We start from the raw sequence: 12,460 nt of genomic DNA, 5'->3' as shown, positions 1-12,460 counted from the left end.
TGTTACAGTAGAATACGTAAGAACTATAGTCACTGCGCTATACAGTAATGATAGATACTAAAATTTGATGAAACATTTTATCGTCTTTGATACTTGTTACTGTCACCCAATAGTTTTTTACTACTGTTACAGAGAGTAGCAGGATTAAATTACAGCCAGTATGGAACTAACGTGTAAGGCTTTGAGGAGCTATTCTTGGAAAGCAGCACATTTCTGTAATAAATCGATCTAATAGTACATCATCTAATGAAAATTTAAATAGTTTGAGATTATTCATACGATACAGACTTTTAGGTTGGTATTCACTTGAGTTAAAACTTCGGGGCTAAGAGGCCTTGGTCCATATACGAACGTATTTCCTGACTTCCGTCTCCGACTGTGGGAGATATCATCGGAGATAAAACGGTGAGATGTCTTGTGCAGTCGGAGAGGAAAAGTCAAGGAATGCTTTTATATATCTACCACGGCGTCTTTGCTCGGAAGTTTTAATTGATGTTTTAGACTACGTTGCCGTGCTGCGTTCGTGAAAGCTATGATTGCGAGATAACATGGACGATTTTTAGTCGGAGAGGAAACTACGGCCCCAAAATTCGATGTGATTAATAAATATAATTTTAATGACTACGTAGTAGTTAACACAAAGGCATAATTTTTGAAAACCTCGATCAGTTGAGAGATTAAATTAGTAGAGTATTCGAAAAGTTTTACTTGCCCGTGCTCAGCGGAGATACGACGTGATAATGAATCGATGCTCCTCCAGCGCTTTGGCCGAAAATGGTTACTTTTTGTGGGTCACCACCAAACGCTGCTATGTTCCTCTGTACCCAGCGTAGTGCTTCTGTCTGGTCTTTAAGGCCCATGTTTCCTGGGACGACTTCGTCCCCTGTGCTTAAGAAACCTACGAAATTTTTCTTCTTTTGTCTGTGATGTATTTAGAAACACAGCATGCGATATATAACATAACGATATTTAGTGAGGTAATGAACAGAATGAGAATAGTGAAATTGCTAAAAGAGGTAGCTCAGATCACTTTTGCAGCAATTTCAATATTAGTGCTTTCTACAGCTAAGAATAAATGTATGTACCAGAATAGTATTACTTCTATGATGTGTGGTAAATAATACCAGTCTTAGATGTAAGGTGGAACCAAGCATTTCACAAAAAAAAAGTCACACACAGAAGACATTTTGTATATAAATACTAATTAAGACCTTCACAAACACTGCTTATCACAAAATACAAAATAAATCATTAATGACAAACGGATAACTCTGTTGTTCATTGACCTAGACGTGTAACTAAACATCATTTCGTAATATGTTTATCCTTCATGTAAGAGGTAACGTCAATAAAAATATTTGTTACCCAACAGTCCGAGACGATAGTTTATGCTGACGAGGATGACGTCTTGGTCCACATAGTAATTAGGTGTCGCGCCCTGACCATAGCCTGATGTGAAACATCCACCGTGGATCCATACCATTACAGGTTTAAGTTCTTCTTTCTGCAGGGCTGTCTGCATAAATGTAGAAAATCATCGTAGTGAGTCGTGTTAGAGGAGAAACAAAAATCTTATAAGGAATTCTTTGACATAACTTTGTTTAGTTATTATTTTTAAAGTCTCAGTCGGTTTTTCATCACATTAGTAATTTATGCAGTAGCCGTTTTTTATTTAATAATGCCTACCTCTGGACCAAAGACATTCAGGTAGAGGCAGTCCTCGTCCCCAGACGCTGCATTGTTGTCAAGTTGAGGACACATCGATCCTACCGCCAGTGCATCTCTAACGCCAGACCAAGCAGCTTTACTCACTGGTGGCTAGAGAAAAGCGAAAGTTTCATTATACGTAAATATCTGTTTGACCTTAGAGAAAATCTTAAGAAGCATAACGAACATATAGCTAACAACAACAGTGAATTAACGAACATCCACTGAAGTGTGAAAAGACATGGACACCTCCTAATATCGTGTCGTGTCTCCTCTTGCCCGCCGTAGTGTAGCACCTCGACGTGGCATGGACTCAGCTAGTCGTTGGAAGTCCACTGCGGAAACTTTGAGCCATTGTACCTCTATAGCAATCTATAGCTGTCATAGTGTTACTGTTGCAGGACTTTTTTGTGTGACCTGACCTCTCGATTATGCCCCACAAATGTTCGATGGGATAGTCGTTCATAAACGCGAAAGTCTTGTCGGTGCAGGATTTTGTGCACCGTCTAATCTCTCACTTATGTCCCATAGATATTCGATGAGATTCAAGTCGGCTAATCTATGCAGCCAAACCATTTGCTGTCAAAAATGTTCTTCAAATCAGTCACGAACAACTGTGGTCCAATAAAATGGCACATTGTCATCCATAAAAAATCCTTGGTTGTTTGGGAAACGACGCCCATGTATGGCCACAATGGTAGTCGAGCATCCAAGAGGACCCATTCCATTCCATATACACATAGCCCACAGCATTATGGAGCCACCACCAGATTGCAGAGTCCCTTATTAACAAATCGGGTCCATGGCTAAGTGGGCTCTGCGTCACATTCGAACACTACCATCAGCTCTTATCAACTGGTAACAGGATTTGTCTGACGAGGCCACTGTCTAAGAGTCGTCTGGGATCAACCGATTTGTTCACGAGCACAGGAGAGGCGCTGCAGGTTGATGTCGTGCTTTTAGCAAAGGCAGCGCTCGCGTCGGTCACCTGCTATCATACCCCGTTAACGCCAAATTTCACCGCACTATCGTAACAGATCAGTTCGTTGTAGGTCCCACGTTGATTTCTACGGTTATTTCACGCAGTATTACTTGTCTGTTCGCACTGACAACTCTACGCAAACGGGACTGTTCTCCGTAATTAAGTGAAGGCCATCGGCCACTGTGTTATCCGCGGTGAGAGGTGATAACTGAAATGTGGTACCCTCGGGACAGTCTTGAGGCCGTGGATCGCGGAAATTGAATTCTCCTACGATGTCCGAAATGGAATGTCCTATGCGCCTAGCTTCAACCATCACTCCGCGTTCGAAGTCTTGTTATATCCGTCGTGCGGCATACTCACGTCGGAAACCTTTTCACATAAATTACCTGAGTGCAAACGACAGTTCTGCCAGTGCTCCGCCCTTTCATACCTTTTGCATGCGATACAGACAGAGTCAGTGTCGCTATGTCATAACTTTAGCCACCTCAGTGTTATAATAACGTTGTTAAACGAAGCTGTTCGAAGGTGTGGTTTGCTTTAGAGTAGACATAGAAAACCAGGGTCCTATTTTCTTCCTGTCTTGGTTATGAAAAATGGAAGAATGTATCCGATAAACAGGCTGACAAATTGCTTGAGTAAATAGAACCCTATAAGTGAGTCGCAGCTTGGGTTCAGAAGTGGTAGAAGCAGCAGAGTCAATCGTAGTAGAATTGACAAAAGTGACACTGGATACTCTAGACAAGGTTGAGTAAGTCACAGATAAAATCTTACATTTCTCCAAGGATGATTATAGTACTGACCATAATATTCTACTGAATAAGCTAGAATCACTATGCAACAGAGTTGTAGCTGACAACTAGTTTAAGTCACAATTAGCAGACTAGGTAAATGAAATGAAATGATGTTATGGCATTGTTGGCCGGGAAGTCCCATTCGGTTTCGACCGCCAAGTGCAAGTCTTATTTCAGTCGATGCCACGTTGGGCGACTTGCGGCCGATGATGAGGAAGAAATGATGATGAGGACTACACAACACCCAACCCCCGAGCGGAGAAAATCTCCGACCCGATCGGGAATCGTATCCGGGCCCAGTGCTTGGGAGACAAGCACGTTACCACTCAGCTAAGCAGGCGGACAGCAGATATGGTACAAACAGTAAGCATACAGGGTGAACCGGAACTCCATCGACAAAGTGTCAGAGATTGTTCAGGGAACCCTTCTAAGTATTTAGGTACAACGGATCTACGGTCTCCGGCAGTTCGTTGCGGGGTAATAATGTAATTATTATTTAATTGGCTTGCTACCGCAGTCACGCTTGTTTCTGTTAAAATAACTTCACAATCTTAAAAGGATCTGTAATATTCGATCACCAATACCGACAACACATAACAAACTGCAATGCTTCAATCTTCAGGAGATGCAAAAGTACTATAACGTTGCCGTCGGTTCGGGAACAGCTCAGCATACAACCGTTATGCCACTCTGCAATTGTACTTAATGAGCCCATAAACGAAGCCCATATCTGTCAGCTCTTCATCAGTAAGCCTAGACATAGCACTGCTCTCTATCACTGTCAAACCACAACTAACATTGCGGAAAAACAAAGTCCTAGACAGAACATAGCAGTACTGAATACACACTTGAGGGCAACGAGTTAAAGAGGGCGTCACTGTTGGCAATAGCAGGTACTGTGAACTAATGTAAACGAGACACTCAACGCATACCGTTGACATTTGCACTGTTGTGCACTCATTTCAGTGCGAAGCAGACGCTCGTACAAAGTTAACTGGGGCAAGGAACCCAAATCTGTAACAACCCTCGAAGACTGTGGGTCCCCTACACCAAAATACATAGGTTTACCTGAAGAGCCTCTGAAAGTTTGTAGGTGGAGTTCTGGTTCATTCATTAATGACTTTTCAAATAGTGTCAGTCATGAAGAAAATTTTCTCTTTGCTGATGACATAATATTATGCTCACTGAACAAAATAAATGAAATCCTTGCAGATAATGCAGTAAAAGAAAAGAAAGTGAATTAACGTTGATGGAGAAAGAATCTAAATTTTGTGGTTTGCCGATGACATTGTAATTCTGACAGAGACAGCAAAGGAACTGGAAGAGCAGTTGAATGCAATGAATAGTCATAAAAGTAAAACAAAGTTAGTGGAACATAGAGGAATTAAATCAGGCGACGATCAGGAAATTAAATTAGAAGATGAGACACTAAAAGTAGTAGAAGAGTGTAGGTAACTGAACAGCAAAGTAATTAATTATGGCCAAAACAGAAAGGGTACAGAACACATATTGGGGACAGCAAGGAAATCATTTCTGAAAAAAGAATTTTTTAACATGTAATATAAATTTAATTATTAGGAAGGATTCTCTGAGAGTATTTATATGGATTGTCACCTTGTGTGGAAGTGAAACATGGACAATAAGCAGTTCAAACTTCAAACAAGCTTTTAAAATGTGATTTTATATATGTGCAAGAATGCTAATAGTAGACAGAATAAGTAATAAGAACGTATTAAACAGAGTTGGGGAGACATGCTGTTTGTGGTCAACTTGACTAAAAGAAGGGACCAGTTGACAGGAAATATCCTAAGGCATCACGGAGTAATAGGTTTAGTAATGGAGGGACATGAGGAGCCTAACAGTTGTAGAGGGATGTTTCCAGAATGAGCTTCGGTAGCTCAGTTGGTAGAGCACTTGCTCGAGAAAGGCAAAGGTCCCGAGTTCGAGTCTCGGTCGGGCACACAGTTTTAATCTGCCAGGAACTTTCAGTTGTAGAGGGAGTTCTGGGCATGAATACGTAAGCAGGTTCAAATGGACATAGTTTGCAGTAGAGGTTGCATAGAATAGACTACTGTGGAGACTGTATAAACAAATTAGTCTTGGCCTGAACTCCAAGAAAGCTGATAACGTAATATTTTGACAGTACAATGTGGGTAACTGTGTAGAAAAAATGTGGTGTGGCTGATGTGTTTGAGGTAACTTTGGGGATATACAGTTGAAATCTTTGGACTGAATCTACTACCACAAATCTATGTGGTTCCTACTCTTTGAAACTGTGGAATGAATCTACAACTACAAACATGTCAGCTGCATCACACAAACTACAGGTCTTTATGAATTGTTAGGTGGGTGATGGTTTAAGAAGAGAGCTGTTAATGTACGATTATTATTTCCAGATTTCTTTATTCACTCATTGAATTTCACAAGTTTCTAAGCAAAGTATTCGTTAGTTACCTCAATGGAATGTTTCCAACCTCCATTTATTATTTTTCGAATTGTCTTGTGTTTATTGTATCCAAATTCGTCCGTTGTATGTGAGGAGTAACTTGACAGTAGTGCTTCACATTCCTGATGAGAGAAGTTTCGTGTATCTGCTGTAAGTAGTGTTGCAGGTTGTAAGTCTGAAACAGCATGTCTAAGGGCTTTCTTATGTGCAACTACTGGTGGTGGTGGTGGTGGTGGTTAGTGTTTAACGTCCCGTCGACAACGAGATCATTAGAGACGGAGCGCAAGCTCGGGTTAGGGAAGGATTGGGAAGGAAATCGGCCGTGCCCTTTCAAAGGAACCATCCCGGCATTTGCCTGAAACGATTTAGGGAAATCACGGAAAACCTAAATCAGGATGGCTGGAGACGGGATTGAACCGTCGTCCTCCCGATTGCAACTACTGGTGAGTGAATTACAGGTTTCTGCCTGGAGGAGAAAAACGTGTTTGCACCTACTAAGTGGATTTTCTTGTTCTAGAAAACAGGTCAGATATAAAGAGCTGGCATCCCTCCAAGTTACTAACTGTAGAACAGAAGTAGCATGTCTCCGTGCATTTTCTAGTTGGAATTTGCTACAGGTTTCAATTTGTCTATGAGAAAAATAATGTTTGCGTTAGGTATATATAATATCACAAATTCTCTGGATATTATGACTGGACTATGACTGTGATCTCATAGGCATCAGCACACTGACAGACTCATGCATTTGGTATGTCACACAACTCTTAATTCGGCAGAGCAAAAAGTAGTGGATTAAACGCCACTACGTAGCTGTTGTGCCCTGTCGCAGCCATTGGGGCATGTCAGACAGTGCCAGGTGCCAACCAACTGCATACAGTGGGGTGGGATGGTAAGCTGGCAATCTAACATCACATGGTCTGGGCAGAGGTAGGAAGAGGCAGCAGCACTGCCAAAGTGTCAGCTTGCACACAGTAGACTGCTGTGGTTGTCACAGTGACTGATGACTCACAGTGGATGACATGGCACAGTGCTTCACAAGTGATTGGCTGCTAGAGAGTGTGATGCAGAGCTGTGTAGTGGCTGGAGTCTTTGTAGTGACTCCCTTTGCATTTTTTCTTTAAATAAGGATTTAGTTGTTCCCATCTTACTCTACATGTTTCAATATTAAATATGAGCATAGTACAACTAGTCTTAAACTTAGGGCAAGTCAGCTCCTGGGTTGCAAAATCAGGATTGAAATTCTTTAAACATGAAAGTTGAGTGAGTTTTAAATTTGGGACATGAGAGGAGTAAAGAAAAGCAATGATTTTCTGAATATCACACTATTTTAAACTTACGCCAGATTCTAAGCTTAGTCTAAGTGGCATGGCAAGTATGCAGGCTGCGCTGTTCAGCTGGAAAATCTGACAACCAAGCAAGCTGCACAAGCCTTCTCAGGTCCACCATCATGGATTCTGATGTTGTAAGACCAAGGCAGTATCCTCAGGTAAATCATCTAATATTTAGATGTGACAGATCTGACGGAAAACCTGGCAATCATTGTGGCTCCACCTGTGTTGGTAGGTCAGCCATGCTGGGTCGCCAAATCGGATACTTTTTTCATTTTACACCTGTGGGATAACTGTCCACCTTTGAATTTTGAACTTCCCGAAATGTTATATTTAGGACAATTGATCTGTGACATTAGAAGGTTGAGAAGAACACAGTGTTTTTTAATTTCCCATCAGTTTTTGAATTTCTTGTGGTTTCCACGCAGGGCAGTTGGTCTGTGGCCACTATGACATCATAGGAGTGAGGGATGGATTGGGGGAGAGGGGATGGCTTGACAGATGGGAAGGAAGAAATTTGACAGTTCGGAAGGATGATGCCATTGTAAATCTAGCAGCAATGGAGACAGTGCCAGAATGTACTCAGTACCATTACTTGTATATACGACATAGGAAAAAGAAACATATATACTTGCCTGGAAGCGAAGATCTCCCACTGGTGGTTCAGCATATGGAATACCTTGAAACATGAACATGGGAATGTCTGTCCATGTTTTCGACATCTGACCCCTCAGGGTGCCCTCTTGTATTTCCACTGTTACATACTCTTGAGCCTGTAACAAATGTAAAGAAAATTAAAAAATGAAGTAACAGATGAGTTGTGAACATTTGAAAAGTGGAAGAAGTACTTTAAGGTATGACAAATGGACTGCATAATTTAGACCTGTTACACAAAATTAATGAACCTCTCACAGAAATAAGGTAATGAAGCAAGATTATGTATCAATTACCCAACAACCCAGTGCCGACCAGAAGATAAACATTAATGTGTCACAAAATAAAAAAAGTGAAATTTCCTATAAAGTCTCTTTCTAAGTTTATCTTCAAAGTTCTGTTTTTCATATAGTGTCTTAATCTAGCGAACATTACATTCTATTTCATACCACAATCCCTTAGAGTATAGTCAGTGATGTCTCTGGGGTATATGAAGAAGTCAAAGAAATGAATTTTATGTAGAATGTATCTGATAATTAAAATGTTATAGAATATTATAGCTGCAGCTGTCAGGAAAAATATTGTTACAGATGTTCAGTAAATCTCGTATGAGTTTTAAGTTTTATGTGCCCTGTGCATGTACCTTTCGTTTGAGTCCAAGTAACTGGAAAACACAGGGCACATAAATTCACTCTCAAACTTAAAATATTCCTCTTAACACTAGTGATATGCTTTGGAAAATTGTTGATCAAATGTGAAACCACGTATTTCATCCCCTTTTACCACAAGCATTAATTCTTTGTAAACATTGATTTGACTTCTAATATTAGTAATATTATGTACTGATTGTTTTCTTAGAATAGGTATTGGTAACGGTAAAAAAATTAAAATGAAAAAGAATTGTCAAAGTTGGATTTTATTTTTAGCTACACATAATTTTTTCTCAAAAGGTGACATTTTTAACTTGTGGATTCATGGGATCATACAAAACAACCAAGTATTGCCATGAATCTATAGTTCATAGCATTCCTAATTTCCCACCCTACCCAGCCAGACACATCAGCGTTGCTCTAGTACTAAGAAATCAGCAAGAAGCGCTGTGATCCACGTTTGTCGCGCTGATGGTGACGGCTTAAGGTATGGTGGACAGCGCAAGTAGTGAGAACGGCATTGACCTGTTCCCCTTCAAATACAGATCTCAAAGAAGCAAACACCATGTCACTGCGTTCACACGTGAAATCTGTTGTCAGTAGTCACTGTGGCGGATAGAGAACTGCAGCAGCGCCAGTGCCCTGTCTGTGGCCAGAACCTGTGGTGCATAGTCAGCAATCATTGTAGTGTTTAGAGGGCAGTTATGGTGCCAACGAAGCTTAATGGTTACTGCCTTTACCTGTACTGACACACAGAATTTTAAGAGGAGTCGAAGAGTGCGCTCTGCTGGTCATAAGGAGCACAACCTGAGGGCTTTCGCAGCTGACGGTGGTAGCCTGTTAGCTTTATGAGCAAGGCACTGCACCACATTAGATGCAAATGTGCACTGAATGCAGCCACTTGTACACAACTTCCCACATGGGAGACTATGAGTCTAGACTATAGAGTTGTTTGTATCTGTGGCATATGAGAGGTGTGGCAGTGTGTTTTGCCAGACAGGGCAAGCATAACTATTTTTGTATCTACCAGGGGCGGACTAAATATATGAACCACAAGTTTCGTTTTTCGCTATTAGCATGGATCAGTTCTTTCTCAAGTGGATGTAATAGTTGTGTTATTGAGTTAATTTGATTGAACCAGTGGTTCAATCCTGTGTATTAGGATTTTACTCTGTTATTATCTTATATGAATCATCTCTCACATATCAATTGTATCAAAAGTTATTTAGCCATAAGCATTGGTAGCTTGGCAGTGTTGTTGGTATTTAGTTTCTTAGTTGTCTGGATATAGTAACAATAGTAGATTAAGTCTGTATAGTGGTCATCGAACTGATCCAAAATAATACAAACTAGTCATTCACACTGTAAGCTTTTCAATTGTCATTGCAATTTGTTGTGTTGTTGCCCAGTTGCTCACAAGAGTGCAAGACTGAATTTGGTTTACGTTTGAGTTTTTTATGTTAACGCTAAATATTTAATTGTTCTGTTAGTTATTTTAGCCATACTTGAAATTCTTTTGGCCTAAAAAATGTATGTATGTTTTATTATAAGGGCTTTAATGTTGTGTTGAAATTTTGTTGTTAAATAAAATAATATTGTTCAATATGTCCCACTTCTGCACAACCCCATTCCACTAAATTCCCATGTGACAAGTTAATTAATTTTAAAATGACTAGCTTGCTACTGGTAATGAAATAAGGTATTGCATGATGTATCGTGTGCAGATTTTCTTATTCCTGTAATGAGCTACTTTTATTCTCGATAAATGCACTGTATCCACCTCTTAGACCTCGATGTTAGAACCGACCTAAGTTTTACTGCTGCATTTCATAATGGTATGATGTACTGATATATTAAATATCAGTTGTTAACCATCATTGCCTGAGGGAACAGTAACTATATAGTCTACACTATGAATATGCTGTGAGGGTATGTCTCAATATGTTACCAGTTTCAGAGAGCTGATTTCCATAAGTATAATTACACCTTATGTGATGGTTCAGTTTATGCGATGGTCTTTAGGTTGCATGCAGTAACAAAGAATTGAACCACAGTTCCGAAATAAATGTATTTTAAAATGTGTTTTAGAAAACTAATGATGAACTCCTGATTAACGTTAACTCATTCTATTTAGACTTTAAGTGCATACATTGCTTAATAAATCATCATGTTGCTTCACAAACAGCACTAACTCCAGCAAGAAAGGAAGATTAGATTTTAAATTCTCATCGACAACAACTTCATTAGACAGACCACAAACTCATGTTGGAGAGGGATCGGTAAGGAAAGCGAACTTCGGCTTTGGGGAGAGCCATCCAGCAATTCGCCTTAAGAGATACAATCTGGGACAAATAAAAGTGGTCTGGAAAACAGAGTTCCAGGGTAAAGAGAAACACAGCAGAGGAAAGGAAATACAATACTAACCTGACTACAGACTATTTTGAAAGTGACTACCAGTCATCTCTTGGGGCACTTTCCGGCCTTGGTTTGGAACACTTTTTTGACTTGTTCAAAACAGATTCAGTGTGACGCCCTTTTCGGACTAAGCGTCAAACTTCTCAGCGAACAACTGCCCACACCATTCCCACGACTTTGATGTCACATAACTTTCCACAACGAACAATCACAGATTTATTGTGAGTACCATCGCCTCATTGCACCGTTCCACTCACACTGACACTGCCCATACTATGCTCTGAGCCAGTGTGGATCATGTGACGGGCGTACTCGTGCTGTGCACACAACGAGGCATGGTTATATGTATACATTAATGTCCACTCGTATCCACTTGTAGGGGTCACTTTTATTTGTGTATGTAAATCACGAGAAACTTAACTCTGGATGATTAAACCGAAATTTGAAAATGTCGAGTTCAATACTTTGGCGCCAATTCACTTGGTCTGTAGTTTGTCTGCCGTGACTAGTATTTTCATAGTAAATGCTTCAAAACATTGACCCACTTCAGTACTTGGAAACATCGATGCTTTTATGTTGTTCCACCTCCTGATGTATGATAACATTTCCTTTCTATACATCTGATATGCAGTAATTCGTACATAGGTGGTTCAATGGTGATGGGAATGGTAGATACTCTGGAGGCTGTGGGAAAAATCGACAAGCCATTACATTTTGCTTTCATGTCCAAAATTCAGCTCTTTATTACTGAGACTGCTCGGTGGGAGACGAGATATACGAGGGCAGTTCAATAAGTAATGCAACACATTTTTTTCTGAGACAGGGGTTGTTTTATTCAGCATTGAAATACACCAGGTTATTCCCCAATCCTTTAGCTACACAACACTATTTTTCAACGTAATCTCCATTCAATGCTACGGCCTTACGACACCTTGAAATGAGGGCCTGTATGCCTGCACGGTACCACTCCACTGGTCGATGTCGGAGCCAACGTCGTACTGCATCAATAACTTATTCATCATTCGCGTAGTGCCTCCCACGGATTGCGTCCTTCATTGGGCCAAACATATGGAAATCCGACGGTGCGAGATCGGGGCTGTAGGGTGCATGAGGAAGAACAGTCCACTGAAGTTTTGTGAGCTCCTCTCGGGTGCGAAGACTTGTGTGAGGTCTTGCGTTGTCATGAAGAAGGAGACCTTCGTTCTGATTTTTGTGCCTACGAACACGCTGAAGTCGTTTCTTCAATTTCTGAAGAGTAGCACAATACTCTTCAGAGTTGATCGTTTGACCATGGGGAAGGACATCGAACAGAATAACCCCTTCAGCGTCCCAGAAGACTGTAACGATGACTTTACCGGCTGAGGGTATGGCTTTAAACTTTTTCTTGGTAGGGGAGTGGGTGTGGCGCCACTCCATTGACTGCCGTTTTGTTTCAGGTTCGAAGTGATGAACCCATGTTTCATCGCCTGTAACAATCTTTGACAAGA

The 12,460-nt window shown here is 40.6% G+C and overlaps 1 protein-coding gene across 1 annotated transcript in view; it reads right to left on the bottom strand.

The window, feature by feature from the left end:
- Positions 1 to 1,345: 1,345 nt before the first annotated feature.
- Positions 1,346 to 12,460, bottom strand: part of LOC124594358 (esterase FE4-like) — a 158,286-nt gene continuing 147,171 nt past the window's right edge. Inside the window, exons 9-11 of the mRNA XM_047132726.1 lie at positions 7,890 to 8,027; positions 1,687 to 1,818; positions 1,346 to 1,516 (exon numbers count right to left, since the gene is read on the bottom strand). Coding sequence (XP_046988682.1) covers positions 1,346 to 1,516; positions 1,687 to 1,818; positions 7,890 to 8,027 — 441 coding nt within the window. The remainder of the gene's footprint in view (positions 1,517 to 1,686; positions 1,819 to 7,889; positions 8,028 to 12,460) is intronic.

This window comes from Schistocerca americana, chromosome 2, assembly GCF_021461395.2.
Source record: "Schistocerca americana isolate TAMUIC-IGC-003095 chromosome 2, iqSchAmer2.1, whole genome shotgun sequence".
Taxonomy (NCBI): domain Eukaryota; kingdom Metazoa; phylum Arthropoda; class Insecta; order Orthoptera; family Acrididae; genus Schistocerca; species Schistocerca americana.
This window is presented reverse-complemented; position numbering and strand designations above follow the sequence as displayed.